This window comes from Ambystoma mexicanum, chromosome 13 (genome assembly GCF_040938575.1).
Source record: "Ambystoma mexicanum isolate Mex_15411 chromosome 13, UKY_AmexF1_1, whole genome shotgun sequence".
Taxonomy (NCBI): Eukaryota; Metazoa; Chordata; class Amphibia; order Caudata; family Ambystomatidae; genus Ambystoma; species Ambystoma mexicanum.
In genome coordinates, this window is record NC_090938.1 from 336,962,727 (window position 1) to 336,982,848 (window position 20,122).

The following is a 20,122-nucleotide window of genomic DNA, read 5'->3' on the forward strand; positions in this document are numbered from 1 at the left end:
GCATGCGTGTGAAAAATGGTAACTCAGCAATAATCCAGGAAATGTGCGTGCAAACCCCTGTAAACCGTTCCTGCACCCAGCTACACTGCTTACGCACACCCCAAACTTACATCGGAACCCCGATTGAGTACACGCACCCCGAAATCCGACATTCAACGCCACCTGTGTGCTGAAAATACTACGCGCAAGTGTACTTAGGCCTGCCTTTGGGTGGCAGATTGTATGAAAGACTTGAGTGGCCATTTCCCAGCCGAGACGTTGTACAATCAAATCCATGAGTAAATCTCCTCCCGCGCAATTGAGGCTGTGCGAAGGACTGCCTGCAGGCCGTCCCTCGGAATGCCCAACTTTTCACAAGTTCTTCCCCATTTTTGGTGTTCCGCCACCTTCCCAGCCACGCCCACGCTCTGCTTGGAGTCTTGAGCAAGGCCCTCAATGGCTCACACAGACATACAGAGCCAGCGCAAACTCTTCACAAATCCAGGTAAAGTATTACGCATTCGATTCCATGAATCAACAAAGGTGGATTTGCATGCATTTATGCACGCAAGTACCCTCTTTTCCATGCAGATGATTCCATGAATCGAGGCGTAAGTATTTTATCGCTTGGTGGTTTTTAGTATTTGAATGTAATAATGAAATGTATAATATTTTAATGTTTTGTGAGTTTTTGATAATGTATTGGATTTTGTTATTGTTTAGTGCAAAAGGAGACTAATGTCACCAAATGCACTTAATAAAGGGAAAAAATAAATATTTGTAAAATGAAGTTACAGTTGATGTATGCATCCGTTGTTTGCAGGCATAGTGAATTATGCGTCTGTTATGCATTATACAAATATTTGGAACTATTTTTGAATCAATATGAAACATTTTCAGTAAGAATACATTTTACTGTGTTTAGAGTACAGAGAAATTGTAAGCATTGACAACCCACCCCATAGTTCAAAGTATAGGAGAAATAAATTAGTTTCTTGATCACAAATGTTTCTGCATCCACCAGATATAGGGCCTCATTACACGGAAGGCGGTAAACCATGGTGCTATTAGCACCATGGCTGCCGCCGGTACCATACCGGCACCACCATGGAGAAAAGGGGAATTACCACCTCATTCCAAGGTTGGCGGGGCAGTAATTCCCCCTTTCTCCATGGCCCTTCCCCATTCCCATTTTTGCCCCATAGGGCATAATGGGAATGGGGAAGGAGCTAATTACGGTACCGCAATTAGCACCAAGATCCCTTTGCGGGACCCAACTTTAACGGCTGGTCTACACCAGGCGTTAAGGTCGGGTCCCGCAAAGGGACCTCGCAGTAAGGCGGTAAGGGTTAACGGTCACCGGTACCCTTACCGGTGACCGTTAACCCTTAACGCCATCCGTGTAATGAGGCCCATAGTCCTCATGCGTTTAATGCAAACATACATTCCAATTAAAGATTTATAGTCGGTCCATAATCAAACACAAAACATGCGCGGCTTAGCCAACATGTGCATCATGCAACCCAGCACTCTCTCCAGGATGAATATTACAGTGAGATTCCTGTACCACCAACGTGTGTAAAACACTCTATTGCTGAGTGGCCATCTTGGTGCTGTAAGCGATATCAGAAGTAACAGGAGCGAGCCAATAGGAGAATCAGCCGAGAGTGTGGCGTGTAAACAGTGCCGTTTTCAATGCCTTCCTGAATGATGCTCACCAGTCGCTGCGGTGGAGGGAGTCACACAACTCAGTGGGCCTCATTACACGGAAGGCGGTAATCCAGGGTGCTATTAGCACCCTGGACCATGCCGGTAAATTACCGGCACCGCCTTGGCGGAAAGGGGATTTACCGCCCCATTCCAAGGTTGGAGGGGCGGTAAATCCCCCTTCCGCCATTGCCCTTCCCCATTCCCATTTCTGCCCCATAGGGCTCTATGGGAATGGGGAAGGCGCTAATTACGGCACCGCAATTTTGCGGTGCCGTAATTAGCTCCGAGGTCCCTTAGCGGGTTGGTACTTAACGCCTGCAAGAAGCAGGCGTTAATTCCTCCAACCCGCAAAGGGACCTCGTAGTACGGCGGTAAGGGTTAACGGTCACCGTTGCCATTAACGGTGACCGTTAACCCTTACCGCCGTCCGTGTAATGAGGCCCAGTGTCCAGGACTAAGGGCCTCATTACACGGTAGGCGGTGAGCCATGGCGCTATTAGCGCCATGGCTCATGCCGGTAAAATACCGGCACTGCCTTGGCGGAAAGGGGATTTACCGCCCCATTCCAAGGTTGGAGGGGCGGTAAATCCCCCTTCCACCATTGCCCTTCCCCATTCCCTTTTCTGCCCCATAGGGCTCTATGGGAATGGGGAAGGCGCTAATTACGGCACCGCAATTTTGCGGTGCTGTAATTAGCTCTGAGGTCCCTTAGCGGGTTGGATTTTAACGCCTGCAAAAAGCAGGCGTTAAATCCCCCAACCCGCAAAGGAACCTCGTAGTAAGGCGGTAAGGATTTACCGGTACCGGTATTTTACCGGTACCGGTAAATCCTTACCGCCATCCGTGTGATGAGGCCCTAAGAAGCCTCGACCACCCTGCCTTACTTTGTTGACAGCTTATACTTACAGAAGCTGTGAGTTGGAGCACTGCAGCTGTCTGGAGCCGAAAGAGTCCTTAAATGTGTCTATTAGGAACCTGGAACCTTTGAGTAATGGACTAGGCATGCTACTGTAGTAGGATTCTACTAGCACCAGGGAGCTGGTGCGAGCTCCTGAGAGCAGGGCTGGTGTGGTCCCTCTTCCTGAGCTGCTGCTGCATTCTGAATGAGCTGTCACCTAAATACAGAAGACTTTGGAAGGCCCAAGTAGACACACCACGTTGCAGTAGGCAATCCTTGGCCAGGACCAGAGACTTCCTTTATTTTCTTATCAAAGGTTAAGCTCTCATTCCACATTACTCCTAAATTCTGGATTTTTCTAACAGGAGGGGGGACAATATGCAATGGGTGTCAAAAACCGCTGATCATTTAAGTCTTCACAGCATTTCGCTCACGTTTGTTTCTATCCATCCAATGTCTGTCTTCTCACAGATGGTTCCTTTGAGTTGTCACCCAATTGGAACAGAGAGTAAAACTGAACCTTATGCTGCTGTACCACAAAGGCCAGCCAGAGGACAGAGACTCATGGGGACAAAGAGGAGACAAGGGAAATTCTGCAGGACCATGTGTTGGGGCTAGCATTGTGTGCTGACATGCAGATAGCTTGCCAGTGGTTGTCCAAGGTGGGCCACATCAATCCTGTATATCTAACCCCAGCATGTGGGGGTGGCCCAGCAGAATGTCATGGTCGATCGTTTTGAAGGATGCTGAAAGATCTAACAATATCAAGACCCAATACCATCAAGATCCATGAGTATGCACAGGTCATCCACCATGGAGACCCTGCCTCAGTGCTATGAGCTGGTGTGCAGCCAGCCTGAATGGAGTCAAATAGATTGTCACCTAGAACAAAGGCCTACAGTTGATGCAATGCTGCTGCCAGGCAGGAGATTACTGATACTGTTTCTAGTGCTAGCTTCTTAAGCATGGGTACCACTGTGGCCAACTGAAGTTCCTCAAGGACCAACACAGTCTATAGAGAAACACTGATGAAAGCCTTCAGCTCGGAATTAAAAAAGTATACAGAATTGTTCAGATTCCTGCCCCGCCACTCCTTTGCTGTTTTGACTAGAGTATGGTTAGTATATTCTAGGTCATTTGTGAAATCTTTGAAAAAAATCAAATAGCAATCTTTATGAGTGAGTTGACCATCGTGATGGCTGGGGTATTCAAAGGAATATGACCCCTCGAGTATTCAGGAGCTGAGCTTTATTTTCAGATGCTTTAAACCTGATGTGCAGTTTGTATGTCGTCATTATAAGATATGAAACCAATGATACCCTCAAGATATTTTTCAGGACTGAATTCTACGTAGCCTTTGGACGCTTAGAGCTGTTCCAGATTATTTGCTCAGTTTTCCACATGTTAGTTAATGGCTGTTCAGTAAAATAGCTAAGAAGCTCTTTTATTTCTAAATTACTCTATTTAAGTACTTCGATTTGTATTCATTTTTTGGGAAAAAATGCTTAAAGTTATTTGTAATCTGATAGTTTCGATTTTAATTCCCGACCTGTGGCATGGGCCACACATTCCTAAACGCTTTAATGTATTGAGCAGTGGTGGTTTGATGCCGCCTTCCACAGCATATCAAGCAGCGTTAAGCCTTGAGATAGGCCCTGCTACCCATAGGGGAGCCCACAGTCTGGCTTCTGGCCGGGCTCTCTTTACAAGCCTTTGAATTTCATCTCAGCTACCCACTAAATCCCTTTGGTCACGCTCACATTTGACGCTATATGCATTTATTAAAGGTAGTTTTGGTTGCCAAAGCCTGTCAAATGGGTTTCATATCGTGGCAAACTTGAGTTGGAGTATTCTTGTTTAATTTTTTTCTGTATTTCAACAAAAGGAAGGAACATACAACAAACTAAATCAAACAATATATACCCTCAGATAGCAATTTCTTGTAGCGGCCACTTAACAAATATGGGCTGCATTCTGTGTTCTAAATGATCATCAAAGGCAGATTACTTATCCTCACTTAGTAGGAGGGAATATCACCATACTGTGGGGTTACCCCTGTAGAAGATTTTTCATTTTTTTCTGTGCCATCCCAAATGCAGTCCCTTACATCTTTAAGGACCCACCTTTATGCTGTCTCTTTTGTGTGTGTATACTCTGTGAACGCCTATAGGATGCTTGTGGGAAGGGTAGAGCTTGGATGGCTGAGGACTCCGTGGTGATCATGTTGGCTGGACTTAAAAGGATGGCACAACTTTTTGGTTATGCAGGCCTCTGTTCATGGATTTTAATGATGGATATCGGGGGTCCCCTGTGAGTAGGGCTTGTGCTTGCATGCCATGGAGCCCGGAGTAGTCTAGGTATGCTTCCTGCTGAGGTGTAACTGCATGAGACCTGTTGACTGCTCTAGAATTTTGTATGTATGTTGAGGCCAGAGGAAACCAAGCAGTTGGCTTCTATCCTGCTCAACGTCTTAGGTGGACAGTCTACCCGTAGACCCTCAGGTTGGCTGGGCAGAGGGAAGATGGCTTTCGTGTGCCCTGGCTATCAGCTCCCGCAATGGTCGGGCATGCCAAGTCAATCCAGGCAGAGGTGGGGGGAGATGACTGTCCAGGGGTATTTTTGCCCTTGCACAGGACATGGGCAGGGGTTGTCCCTGTTGTGTTTGATTCCTGGAAATAAGAGGTTGGCCTGTAGTGCTGCTCTTCTGTGACCGGGTCTCTGGTTGCGCTGTTTGCTTGGCCTCCGCCACTTCTGCCTGTTTATTCATTGTCTTGATAGCGGAATGCTAGTGCTCCTTGCTGTGCTTTGTGCTATCTGGGTATAAATTATTAGGTACTGAAAACAGAGAAGTTATGCTTGTGTGAGCCCTGCTCTTTCTGCTGTTCTTTGATGAATCACATATGTTCATTGTCCTTAGATCTAAGGGATCCCAGGCGTGCTGGGCTCAACCAAGCCTGGCTATGTGCATGCCAACTGGAAAGGACCCATTGCACAAGCTCGTGTGCCACACTGCTTATTGAGAGACACACATCTCAGCAGGTTATCCCAGAGCCCTGGGTCGCTTTGGACAGGGTGTGATTGTGCTCCAGAAAGTCATAATATGTGCCCCCCTGAGATATGTTTGCAAGAAGCAGATAGAAAGACATGGAAAGTGCTGGCTTATGCTCGTAAGGGGCACCATGGCAAAAGCAGAACAGTTGAGGAATCGTACTGCTCATTTGCCTAGATAGGGAGGTGGGGAGAATAAAGCTTTGGGGATGCCCTATGTTTCTGGCAGACATAGTTATATCGGTTGCATGTACACTTTCAGAGATTCCTAAAGCAAACATGATCTTCAGTGCACTGTAACGAATAGGCCATTATTGTACACATTTTCTGTGCCTGCAATGACATAGATCTGACCTCTGCCCTACGGCCAATCATACTGCAGTGATATGTGCCTGATTGTTCTCCAGAAGGATTATCTCTGCCTTCTATTGGAGAGTGAACATAAAGGAACCACAGTCATATCCCACTTAGAAGTGCGGGAAACCTGGGAATGCAGGGCTGGTGTTGCAGATTTAGCTGTGGATGTTCGTGTCTAGGAGCTCTGGCTTTTGATGGGTTAGTGTAAGATCTCTAACTATCATGGCTGATGTCTGAGCTTTGGTCATAGCTGTTGGGCTGTATAAGCACGGCCTATCTGGGTTGTTGTAGGATTGCTGGCTTTGTGTGGTGTGGCGCAAGAGCTCTGGTAATCTGGGGGAGTAGAGAAACGATGGCTTTGGGTGGTGGAGTGGAGTGGTGGTGTGTATGAACTCTGTGGGTGTTGGGGTGAAGGACATTCATCGATTGCGGCAAGTTTAGGAGTTCTAGCTGTGGATGATGGGATGTGGGAACAATGACTATTCGCTCTTGTGTGGGAACAATATTTGTTGGTGGTGTGTTGTAAAACGCCCACCTGTCTTGGCATATTTGGGAGCTGTAGATGTGGGTGGTGGTGTGGTGTATTGCTGGCCTTCTGGAAGTGCTGGCCTAAGGCGATGAGGCGTAGGAACAATTACTGTTCAGGATGATATGGGAGCACTAGCTGTGTGTGGGAAGGTGATTTGTAGGAACTCTGGCTATGTATGCGGTCATGGGGACTCTAACAGTTGTTGGTTGTGCTTGGGATATCTTGCTGTGGATAGTATGGCGTAGGACCTGTAAACTTTGGACTGATGTAGGAGCATATCCATGGGGCTAGCATCTAGGAATGCTGGCTTTTTGTGGTGGGGTATAGGAACTTTGTTTTTAGGTGATGGTTAAATAGTGCTGTCTCTGCAGGTGATTGGGTGGGAATCTAGTAAGGGCCTTGTTTGTAGCAAAACCTGTTGAACTATCTTGTAAATCTTTGTGGTTTGTAGAAGTCTTCTAGTAACTTGCTGTCATTTTCTCCCCTGTAAGATTTGTACCAGTTCTCAGTGGTGGAAACAGCCTCCTCGGGCTCCCAGATTGGCCGTCTACGGGCCCATGACCCCGACGTAGGAGAGAATGCTATGATGGCTTATGCAATCTTGGACGAGGAAGGAGCTGAGGCTTTTACTATGAGCACTGACTCCCAAGGACAGGATGGTATCCTCACAGTACGGAAGGTAAGAGGACATTTACCCTGATTTGTGGGTAAGTAAGTGGAAGCCAGACAATGGTGCAGGGTGCAGGCTCTGGGAGCACTTCAGGCAATGGTGCAGAAGCAGTGACTGTGAGCAGAATGGCATGGTGAGCTGTGGGGAATGGTACTTGACCACTGGCTTTGAGGGTCTTGAAGAGAATGCTGAGTAGCCCTGACTGCAGAGAGATATTTGGGGACATTTGTAGGAACTTTGATTGCAAGGGAACAGCAGGGAATGTTATTGGAGTACTGGCTGGAGAGAGGTTGGACGTATCGCAAGAGCAATGACTGAATGAGCTGCTGCGAATAGTGTCAAAGTACTGGCGGCGAGCTGCAGGACATGGTGTAGATGTGCTGGTTGTGGCAAGAACTCTGGTTAATTGTGAAGAGACTGCCATTCCAATACCCAAGGTTTAAGACTAGAGTGCTCCAGCGTGCCTTGAAGTGCAGGATCCTCTGCCTAATCTAGCTATATGAAGGTAACTCAGAAAGTACAAAATTGCCTCCTGAGTGATATTGATGCATTCTCTCATAAGGACAGCAGCCATTCTTCTTCTCCTTCTCCTTCTCCTCCTTCTCCTTCTTCTCCTTATTTTCCTCCTTCTCATTCTGCTTCTTCTCCTTCTTCTTCTTCTTCTCCTCCTTCTCCTTCTTCTTCTCCTCCTCCTTCTTCTTCTCCTCCTCCTTCTCCTTCATCTTCTCCTTCTCCTCCTTCTTCTTCTCCTCCTTCTCTTTCTCCTCCTTCTTATTCTTCTCCTCCTTCTCCTTCTTCTCCTTCTTCTTCTCCTCCTTCTTCTCCTTCTCTGTCTTCTTCTCCTTCTTCTTCTCCGTCTCCTCCTTCTCCTTCTTCTCCTTATTTTCCTCCTTCTCCTTCTGCTTCTTCTCCTTCTTCTTCTCCTCCTTCTCCTTCTCATTCTCCTCCTTCTCCTCCTTCTTCGTCTTCTCCTCTTCCTTCTCCTTCATCTTCTCCTTCTCCTTCTTCTTCTCCTCCTTCTCTTTCTCCTTCTCATCCATCTTATTCTTCTCCTCCTTCTCTTTCTCCTTCTCCTCCTTCTCCTTCTTCTCCTTCTTCTTCTCCTCCTTCTTCTCCTTCTCCTTCTTCTTCTCCGTCTCCTCCTTCTTCTCCTTCTCCTCCTTCTCCTTCTCCTTCTCCTAAACATTAAATGGCTCATGTCTTTCTTGGTAGACTTTGAACATGGTCAGGTAGCATGAAATACCTTTGACCTCGCCAATGCAAGTCCCCAATGGTCTTGTGAAATTGTGTGGCTGCTCCGGTTGGCTTGGGTTTCTCTTGCAGCTTCAAATATAGTGGCCAATGCTTCTGCATGTATTCTGGTCAAATTCAAAGCTTTGTTTCTTTCCTTGTCACTTAGCTGGCTTTGGTGATCACCCTATCAAATTGAGATGCATGCTAATAGTTTAGGGCTAGAGTGTAGTTAGAGCGTCCTGAGAGTGACATCTCAGGAAGGTATAGCTGCTACTAGAAACATGATTACAATTGGGTTCATTGCTGGTGGCCTCCTCTACTGTGCCCATGTGCATCAGACATTCCGCTACACGATGGCTGGAGAGAGAAAAGAAGGCAAGAGAGGATGATGCTACTCAGTTGTCAAAGACAGCTTCATTTCTGAGTGTATAAACAACTCAGCTAAAGCATACTATACAGTGCGATAAAACATACTGTACAATGACATACATTCATACACTTTACATTATGTAACAATTAGGTGTAGTGTGAAAAAATAAACTGCAAGCTACTATGATAAATATATAAAAATACTTTTAATGGTAGTTTTCAATCAAATCTGTAACATCTTCTGATATGTTTGGCCTGTGCAGGTAAGATAAGAGATGTAGGTTCATTTTATTACAAGAATTTTAAAAATGATCATCTACATTGCCTGAACCCCATTGTTTCTTAACAATGGTAATACAAAGTGTGCCCGGAACTGGGAATATAATGGGCAAAATCGATTACAGTGTCTAAGTATCGCATGGATTTTGCACAACATAGACAAGTGCAGTTAGATTCACCTGTTCCTTCCAATTTTCCAATAAATGTTGTAGGAGGTAGATTTATTTTAAACAGAGAACCAGCTACACGTGAGCTACCCGTGGGATATTGACCAAAAGCAAATGTCCAAGTGTTTTTTCAAGCTCTGGGTCAAAACACCCCCACTTTAGCCAGACAAGCCATTTTATGGTGATTTTGTCCTCATAACAAAAAATGCAAATTTGTAAATATCAAATGTCCTATAAAATGGCAATTATTATGCTAACTTGGCACAAAGTTTAATGTTTTACTGATTATCCACTTATTACAATAAGTATGAAAGACAAATCTATGACTGTTTCTAATGACCTGATGTCATCAGCACAAGTGTCCATCAGACGTAGACACCACGTAATTGAAGCAAGTCCCTTTGAAGGAGCTCGTTTACATCTAGGGGAGCACAGTAAAAGTCAGTAACAGCCCGCTGCCAAAGTTAAGGACTAGAGCGAGGATAATGTTGCCATTATCACCCATGTTGTTCCCTACACAGATCCTAATGGTGTTTTTTGATTAAAAAAAATAAATAAAAGTACCTTTGTTGCGCGGTCTGCTGCGCACAGCGCTGCTATCAGTGAAGTCTGTTTTCCATGTTGATGATTGTGACGCCATCAACATGGAAAATTGATTCACTGACAGGCAGCACTGTGCGGGCCGGGGCCGTGCAGCAAAGGTACGTTTTTTCTTTTCTTTAAAAAAAAATACACCATTAGCACCCATGTAGGGGACTACACGGGTGCTAAGTGGTGAAGGTGAGCGGGGAAAGGAGGGAGGTGCTGGCTGCCCAGGCAGCTCAGATACCAACAGTACAGCCCGCTTCCAAGTCTCCTGATTGGCCAACGCCCCCTCCCAGGGTGCTAATGATCAAAATGCACGTTTTCTCCATATAATGAGCATACCTTTGTCAATTTTACCCATGCCATTGCCTATTCTTGCAATGAGGACCACAGCTTTTCATTCAAGATGTCAATGCATGCATTAAAAGATAGGAATGCCACCAGTATATGCCCACGCTTGATAATTCTTAATGATGGAATAAAGGAAGTCCATTTGCCCTCGTTAGGTCCCTATTTATCTCGGCTGTAATGCTCAGTTAAGGGCAAGGCGACCACCGAGGTCCTATAAAGAAAAAAATCTATTCACGCATTCAGATGTGGATGACAAATCCCTGAAGGCCCTGGAGATCATTCCTTTGCGTCCGGCAGGTGTTTAGTAATTATCAAGTGGAGATTCAGTGATATTCGAGTGCCTCGCGCGAGCGCAAGGCCAAAGGAAACGGCTGAATGACAATGAATGGCCAGGGAAGTCATCGCGTTACAGTATGCCGAGATGAAGTGATGCTTCATTTCCCCTCACCGAAGCGGAAACTGCGCGGGCGAGGGGGGCTCACTTGCAGCATGGGAGGGTGGGGGGGGGGGGAGAATGCTTGGCACTGGAGGACAAAGAAAAGAAAACAGTGGACTCTAATAACCCAGTACAAACCCATTCCCAACCCATTACTAACCATTACCTTTAATAACACATTAAAACAATGGCAGATGGATGTATCGTGGCTGGGGACTGCAGGGATTGTCTGCTCTGGCAAACCACCGTAGAACCCTCCCGCCCCCACCCCTCCATACATTGCTTGGCTGAGGCTGCTCCCATTGACAGCAGCTGCTCATGGTCGCTGTACTCTGGGATTGCGAGTACCTCCGCCCTTAAGGGCCTGTCACGGTGATTGAGGAGCTGCCTCTAATTGTGTCGCTTGTCCCTTGTTATTTCCACTCACAAGCCTCATCCATCACCACCCTGTGGGAGGCGGGAGTGAGGGGTGCCACTGCGCCGCCACCACATTCGTCAGTCTGCAGCAGTACTGCACCCAGTACCCACCTGGACATGTGCCTGGCACAGGGCACTGCCACTGTCTAACCAAGGCGTACCTAGGGCCTCCCAGAGAGGGCAGATTTCTGCCTGCATAAGCACAGCACAGGGAAAGGTGTCAACAGATGTTCTATTTTTTGTTCTAGCCAGACCCAAACAATGCCTTAGTACTCTTTCTCCATGCCAGGACCCACTGTAGGCGCACACGATTTCTCCAGAATTCCAAGTGTCCCTGGGCAGCTGCCTCCTTTAACCTGGAGGAATCGGCTCAAACCTCCAAATTTAAGCTGCTCTAGCTAAACCGAGACAGGTAATTTATTTTAAAGAGCTATTGCGTTCCAGGCACTATGAGTATAGTAAAGCCCTTCAAGGTACAGCACGTAAAGAACAGCAACACCCTACAAGGTCAGAGTACCCCAGGCATAGCAGCCTCCTCATAGGGTAGGATAGTCCATTTGAACCAAGTTAAACATTGCACAACTGTCACCTAGAAGCCATTGCTGGAAGTTCATCTCTGTTCTGAGCCACAACAGCAAGGCATTGTGCGTATGAAAATTAGCACAAATGCAAACCTTGAGGTCCTTACAAACAGGAAAATCCGACTCGAGTCATTCTGCCAATAAGTGGGCTGGGGAGGGGGGCAAATGGGTGATTGCCCCCTGACTGGCCTAGCCGTTGCTCCCTGAGTTGGGCCTGGGATATTAAAACAAACAAGGGAAACCCTTAAAATCCAGCCAGCCTAGAAGGGGCATAGTAATAAAAGGCTGGCTGGACTCCTGTGTAGATTCGGCATGAAACTTGTGCTCGTTTCAACAATGTTGCAAATGTGCCTGGGCGAGCCCCACACCAGAGTGTCCTCAATGAGGGAGGGGGGAAGAGCTAAGGCAGCATACACACATTCTTATCACATACGTGCAATGTCGAAGTGTTGGAGGTAAGGATTTGAGTGAGCAGGCCTGGCGATCCTTCATGTGCATGTTGACGCCACTGCAGAGCATAGTGTTATCATGATTCCTCATTGCCTCGGGTGTGTCTTTATCTTATTAGAATATGCACTCGGTTTCACGTTGTAAGAGAGCTTAAACTGTGCTGCAGCACATTTCTTGATCACTGTCAATTTCATTAACAAAATAGTTGTATGGCGGTGCTTTGCGGGAACAGCAAGATGGCTGCCTTTGGGTGAGCTCTGTGGGAGTTGTGGAGTCTCCGGCAAAAAACTGGCTGACAACGTGAAGGGCGAGCTATAGAAATTAATGGGAAGAGACATGAAGGTGCCTGGCATATTCTGACCAAGCTACGAGGAAATTGCTTCGCTAGATCAGGAGATATACGGGGGTCCCGATGGGCCCAGGCAGACGGCACACAAAGTGGAACTGCAATGACAAAGCGGTGCCCTGTGCTGGCAGGCCTGGCGGTGGCCGAAGGTCATGGAGAAAGTTCGAAGGATCTCACATGAGACTGAGACCTGCCACCAGAGCCAATGCGGCACCCTTGAAACTGCCCCAGACCACAATGCGAAGAGGAGGCAACGGTACTGCCGACTGCGCCCACAGACAAGGACACCAAGTCAACGAGCGGATGAGCGAAGCTTCCAGCCCTCTGCACTACAACCATGCCCACGGCTTCGGCAGTGCTAGAGACACCTACGAGGCTAGGCAGCAGCCCCGACGGAAGACCGCAGCGCATAATACCTACAACGGCCGTGGACAACAATGGCACAGTACCATCGGGAGGCCCCTGTGTACCACCGTACAGGACTGCGACGCCAGGGTGAACTTGCCCATAACGGTGATGCGTGCCATGGTTCTACAACCTGTGTGAGGGTCAGGGAGGTAAAGCTCACACCGCAGACACTTGACTCCCCGGGTGAGACATTTATGCAAACTACTTGAGACGCTGGATGGTCTGCCCTGGCGCTGGCCCCCCCGCTAACAGAGCATCGCTACCCACAGAGGTGCTGTGCAGCGAACTCGACACAGCACTCGTAAACCCTGAATAACAAGCTGCGTGGAGGCCACAAACAAGCGACACCAGCTGCGAGGCCAAAGCCCCTATGAAACGCTGCAGTGGATGGGAGGAGACTAACGCAATGGCAGTACACTCGAGCCTGTAGTCAGGGCCGGGTGAAGGCAGATACGGCCACCCAGGTACTATGGCGCGTGCTGGCGTGTGTCTACATGGACACCACACCACGAGGATCAATGATCCAGAGCCAGTGAAGATTACTGGCTAATGTTGTGGAGGAGCCATTGCCAGAACCCTCCTTCTCTCACTCATCAAGACAACAGGGAGTTGACCACCACGGCCCATGCCCCTAAGCGCTCCGGATCGCTATCTCGGGCCATCCCGAGTGGAGACGCGTGGTGCTATCACCCGGCGGAATTGCGCCCGGCCTGGCCTCACATAACTGATGCCATGGAATGACCATCGGACAACCCCCCTGTGGAAAGTGGGGAGATCAACTCACTGCACCGCGACCCAAGCCAGCTGATAAGATTAACTTTGCTGATAAGGTTCAACCACTATAGTGCACCCACTGTGCTCTCGTGTTAACAAACTGTCATGATCTCTGCTTCCAAAAGATCAGGGTTTTCCCAACTCCCTTGGAAGCAGATCCATAACCCAGGTTCCGAGTGCCAACCAGTCCCAATTGGGACCTTTTGGACCCAGTCCTGGCGCCAGTGGCACCAGGCTCATAAATATGCCCAGTCCCAGCGCTGGAAGCGCCGGGCTCATAATGCTTGGGTGGACTTACCTGCAGCAGACCATGCTGCTTACTTGCCTGCCAGTTGAGCCTCTGATCCTCTTCTGTTTGGAACTACTTTTCCTGTTGGGTGGGGCAGGAGCCACTCCCTAGATTCAGAACACTGGAACTCTTCTGGAAAGCAGGAACTCTTTTCTTACCTAGGCGTGGCTGTGGAAGGAGACACCTAAGCACTACAGGAGGCTATTTAAACCACACCCGATGGATGAATCTTGCTTTGCGTTATTCTGCATCCTCTGCAGCAGAACGCTCATCGTGTCTTCTGCATCTGATCCTGGGCCTAAGGAAAAAGGCTTACCATCCTGAATCCAGTCTTCAGCAACACCTATAAAGACAAGAAAGAACAGGTTAGGATTACGGGCTTCAGTGACAGCTCTTCACTTACCTGGTCCATTGGCTGTCACCAACGCCTCGTGCTGCATTCCGGCATCTGAAAGACAAAGGCTTACCTACTCTTCGTGCGCTCCGGAGGTCTTCACACTGCATTCCGGCATCTGAAAGACAAAAGCTTACCAACTCTTCGCACGCTCCGGAGGCCTTCGGCGCTGCATCCCGCATCTGAAAGACAAAACAAGGTGCGTTTAAAGACATTGGGGAACTTTAATACTCACGTGCCATTACTCCTTTCCACATCTAACCCAGTGGGTATTCCGGCACCCTGCAGCCGCTCCGAACTTGTACCTGCAAAATAAAAAGACAGTTAGAGCGCATCGTGAAGCAGGCAACAAGCGCTTACTTACGTGCTTCCAGGCGCTTCTATTCATCACACGGGCTCCATCTTCAACTCACTTCAGCCCGTCATCCGCCATCGCCGGAACCCTGCAAAACAAGAAACATCATTACTAAAGACTTTAAAGACATTAGAATTACTCGAAACTTACCGTTCGTGCAGTAAACGACGGACAGCAGTCCTCTGAAGTCAAGAGGCCTGCTCCCCTTATCCAGTGAAGAAACTGGTTACAGCACCCTGCCCCGAGGCAGATGGAGAGCACGGCGTTCACTTACCTAAGGTGAGAGCGTTAACCTTTGGGGTTCTACAGGAGAAGAGAAAGGGCAGAAGAGAGAGACATTCAATAACCCAGTTCCTTAATCCCATATTTTCTATCTGCAGACATCTTACCCTTCAAGTCAGACATACAGTGCACAGAGGTCCAGCCCAAAGAGCCAGCTGTGTGTTACACATCACCTTTGAAGAGACGGTATACGCCCAGTCAAGACCGGCGCCTCTACGGGAATCAGGTGAGCGTTACAGAATGCAAAGCCTACCACAAAACTCCCGTCCAGGCGCTATGGAAACCTCGGATACCGACCAGCTAGCCCAGTTACTTGGGGAACTAAGGGCAGAAGTGCATGCAGCCCGTCAGGAAATGAATGCTCTAAGAAGGGAACTGATTATTTCCAAGGAGCGAACAGATGATCTCGCTAGACAATTGCTACAGTCACAAGCCGGACAGACCCCGTTACCCGCATCTGGGGGAAATCTTCCTTCTACATCCTCTATGAATCCAGTGCAGATCAACCTACCTGGGAATGTACCTCTGGCTCCGCCCGAACGATTTTCTGGTGACCCAAAGAGGTTTGCAGTATTTATCAATCAGTGCCGGTTGCATTTCTTATGCCGGCCAGCAGCCTTTCCAACTGATCAAGCTAAAGTAGCTTTCGTGCTTTCGTACCTTAGTGGCAATGCGGCAGACTGGTCGATCCCTCTAGTAAATCAAGATGATCCGGTCCTCCATGATTTTCAAGCTTTTCAGCTCAGTATGGAAAAACTGTTCGCAAGACATTCACAGGGGCAGGCCTTGGACAATGAGCTTCTTTCGTTGCGACAAGGTAATCAAGACCTTTTGGCTTATATTGCGTCTTTCAACAGACTGATAGTGGAAACTCAATGGCCTGAGGACAAAAGGATTACGCTGTTTTATAGAGGTCTACGTGGAGAGCTCAAAGATGTGTTAGCCCAAGTAGTGAATCCCCCACAAGATTGTTCGGAGTATTTAGACTTAGTCGTTCAAATAGATCACAGACTGCAGAACAGGAAGACCGATCGTTACAAGTTTGATGCTCGAGTATTTTCCAAACCGCCAACTCCTTCCAAAGGAGTAAACTCCGGGGAACCCATGCAAATAGGGGGTTTGAAAGGTCCTCTAACACAAAAGGAGCGGGAAAGGAGAAAACAGTTGCAATTATGCCTCTATTGCGGAAACTCAGGGCACTTTCTTCGAGACTGTCCGGTGAAACCTGCCAAGAAGGCAGTAGGAGCTGCAGTTACCGAAGTTACAAACTCTGAGCAGGGAAACAACCTCGCCCGACAAGAATAGAGGTCCTCTTGCCGAGCGTGAAAACCAGTTCCGTGACCTCGCATTTCGTGATACCTATGGTCCTCATTAGCCCTGATAATCCGGATCGATTACATGCAATTGAAGCTTACGTCGACAGCGGTGCCATCGGCAATTATATGGATCATGAAATGGTTTTGAGGATGAATCTAACTCTTTGTCCCAAGGCTGTAAAGGACGTCATTACTACGGTGGATGGTACGGAGATAGCCTCCGGGCCAGTAACGCATACCACTCAAGAGGTGACGCTAGTAAGTCAAGATGGACACCATGAGAAGATCGTGTTCGATGTGATCAAGGCCCCTCAGTTTCAGATTATTCTAGGAATATCTTGGTTAGAGAAACACAATCCTCTGATCGATGGGCGAGCAAGAACTGTCCAGTTTCCAGAATGTGTCTCTACTTGTCACCCTCCACCTGGTGTTGCACTGGCAGCAATTTCTTCAGAGACTCCCCAGTTACCTCCCGAATACCTAGAATACCAAGATGTTTTCCGGAAGGATCAGGCTAACTCTCTACCTCCTCATAGGTCTTATGACTGCCAGATAGACCTGATACCTGGATCTACTCCTCCTTGTAGTAGAATTTATGCCCTCACCGAGCCTGAGAACCTTCAACTTCGACAATACCTGGATCAATACCTGGCAAATGGGTTTATTCGTCCTTCCAAGTCCCCTGCTTCTTCAGCTTTGTTCTTCGTTCCAAAAAAGGAAGGAGACCTTAGAACTTGTATAGATTATCGCTCCCTGAACCAGATCACCGTTAAGAATAGATATCTGTTACCTTTGATCCCTGAACTCCTGGACCAAGTCAGAAAAGCATGCATATATACAAAGCTGGATCTTAGAGGAGCTGTAACGCTCACCTGATTCTCGCAGAGGCGCCGGTCTTGACTGGGCGACTACCGTATCTTCAAAGGTGATGTGTAGCACCCGGTTGGCTCTTTGGGCTGGACCTCTGTGCACTGTATGCCTGACGTGTAGAGTAAGATGTCTGCAGATAGAAAATATGGGGTTAATGAACTGGGGTTATTGGGGTGTCCCTATCTCTTTCCTCTTCTCCTCTCCTGTAGACCCCAAAGGTTAACGCTCTCACCTTAGGTAAGTGAATGCCGAGCTCTCCATCTGCCTCGGGGCAGGGTGCTGTAGCCAGTTTCTTCACTGGATAGGTAGCGCAGGCCTCTTGACTTCAGAGGACTGCTGTCCGTCGTTTACTGCACGAACGGTAAGTTTCGAGTCATTCAAATGTCTTTTTAAAGTCTTTAGTAATGATGTCTCTTGTTTTGCAGGGTTCCGGCGATGGCGGATGACGGGCTGAAGTGAGTTGAAGATGGAGCCCGTGTGATGAATAGAAGCGCCTGGAAGCACGTGAGTAAGCGCTTGTTGCCTGCTTCACGATGCGCTCTAACTGTCTTTTTATTTTGCAGGTACGAGTTCGGAGCGGCTGCAGGGTGCCGGAATACCCACTGGATTAGATGTGGAAAGGAGTAATGGCACGTGAGTATTAAAGTTCCCCAATGTCTTTAAACGCACCTTGTTTTGTCTTTCAGATGCGGATGCAGCGCCGAAGGCCTCCGGAGCGTGCGAAGAGTTGGTAAGCTTTTGTCTTTCAGATGCCGGAATGCTGTATGAAGACCTCCGGAGCGCACGAAGAGTAGGTAAGCCTTTGCCTTTCCGATGCCGGAATGCTAACCTGTTCTTTCTTGTCTTTATAGGTGTAGCTGAAGACTGGATTCAGGATGGTAAGCCTTTGCCTTTCAGATGCCGGAATGCTAACCTGTTCTTTCTTGTCTTTATAGGTGTTGCTGAAGACTGGATTCAGGATGGTAAGCCTTTTTCCTTAGGCCCAGGACTGGATGCAGAAGACACGATGAGCGTCCTGCTGCAGAGGGTGCAGAATAACGCAAAGCAAGATTCATCCACCGGGTGTGGTTTAAATAGCCTCCTGTAGTGCTTAGGTGTCTCCTTCCACAGCCACGCCTAAGTAAGAAAAGAGTTCCTGGTAAGAAAAGAGTTCCTGCCTTCCAGAAGAGTTCCAGTGTTCTAAATCTAGGGAGTGGCTCCAGCCCCACCCAACAGGAAACGTAGTTCCAAACAGAAGAGGATGAGAGGCTCAACTGGCAGGCAAGTAAGCAGCATGGTCTGCTGCAGGTAAGTCCACCCAAGCATTATGAGCCCGGCGCTTCCAGCGCTGGGACTGGGCATATTTATGAGCCTGGTGCCACTGGCACCAGGACTGGGTCCAAAAGGTCCCAATTGGGACTGGTTGGCACTCGGAACCTGGGTTATGGATCTGCTTCCTAGGGAGTTGGGAAAACCCTGACCTTTTGGAAGCAGAGATCATGACAGTACCCCCCCTCAAGGCCCCTCCCAAACCGGGCTTCTCCGGGGGTTTTGGCTTGTCAGGAAATGTTCGGTGAAATCTTTTGATTAGGCGAGGAGCGTGGACATATTCAGCAGGTTCCCAGGATCTCTCTTGGGGGCCGTAGCCTTTCCAGTCAATTAGGTAGAATAGTTTAGATTTGGAGATCTTGGAGTCCAGAATGCTTTTGACTTCAAACTCGAGTTCTCCATCCACTAGGATAGGTTTTGGAGATTTGGTTAGTCGGGTTTGAGGTTGCACGGGTTTTAATAGAGAGACGTGGAAGACCGGATGTATCTTCATGTGCGGGGGCAAGTCCAACTTGACCGCTACTGGGTTTACTATGGTAGTGATGGAATAGGGACCAAGGTATCTTGGGTTGAATGTGCGTGGCCCTTTTAGAGATAGATATTTGGTGGATAACCAGACTTGATCCCCTACTTGATAGTGAGGGGCTTCCTTCCGATGTTGATCTGCTCCTTTCTTGTATTGTTCTTTAGCCCTTTGAAGGTGAGAAACAGCTTCCTTAAAGGCTTGGGTGATTGTAGAATGCAGGTAGTCTACTGCTGGTGTTTCAAGATCTTGGAGGGGATCCAACTCCGAGGTTCGAGGGTGACTGCCGTACAAAAGAAAAAACGGGGTTTTCCCAGTTCCCGAGTGGACAGAGTTATTGTAGGCATACTCGGCTATCCAAAGGATATCTTTCCAAGTTTTTTCAGTTTGTTGCAGCATGCAGCGTAAATACTGTTCCAGAGTTTGATTGGTCCTCTCGGTTTGTCCGTCGGTCTGAGGGTGGTGACTGGTCGTTAGTCTCACATCAATTTGAGCCGACCGACAGCAACTTCGCCAAAAATGAGAAATAAATTGACTACCTCGATCCGAAATTAGAACCGAAGGAAAACCGTGCAGTCGGACGATGTTTTCGAGAAATTCTCGGGCCAGAGTTGCTGCTGTTGGCAAGCCTTTGAGCGGAATGAAATGCGCCATCTTGGAGAATAAGTCCACGATTACTAGAATCGTATTGTATCCGGAGCATGGAGGTAGATCGGTGATGAAGTCCATAGAAAGCGTATGCCAAGGGCGAGGTGGGATGTCAATAGGGCGTAAGAGGCCTGCTGGTCTTTCCTTTTGACTCTTGTTTTGGGCGCATACTCCACAGGACATTATAAAGTCTCTGATATCTTTTTTCCAAGACGGCCACCAGAAGTAGCGCTTGATCTTTTCTGAGGTCTTGGCTATACCGGGATGACCTTCCATTAAAGAGTCGTGATAACAAGAGACTACTTTTTTCTGTAAATCTGTGCTGGGTAGGTATAATCGTTCTTGGAAATACAATAAGTTGTCCTTTACTGCAAAGTCCTTTCCCTGCAGATGCCAATTCTGTATATCTGCTGGAGTTACAAGTTGCCTGGCTTTATCCTTAACTTCCTCTATGGATTCTGTGGCGATTACACCCAGAATTCTTTGTTCGGGAATGATTGGTACAGGTTTAGGGTTGATCAAGTGTTCTTCCACTCCCATCCGAGAAAGG

At 47.9% G+C, this 20,122-nt stretch overlaps 1 protein-coding gene across 4 annotated transcripts in view; it reads left to right on the forward strand.

Annotated features, from left to right (window-relative positions):
* CDH24 (cadherin 24) overlaps window positions 1–20,122 on the forward strand; it is a 1,353,690-nt gene that overhangs the window by 944,519 nt on the left and 389,049 nt on the right. For all 4 annotated transcript variants that reach the window (XM_069633835.1, XM_069633833.1, XM_069633832.1 and 1 more), the window contains one exon: window positions 7,013–7,200. In XM_069633835.1, coding sequence (XP_069489936.1) covers window positions 7,013–7,200 — 188 coding nt within the window. The remainder of the gene's footprint in view (window positions 1–7,012; window positions 7,201–20,122) is intronic.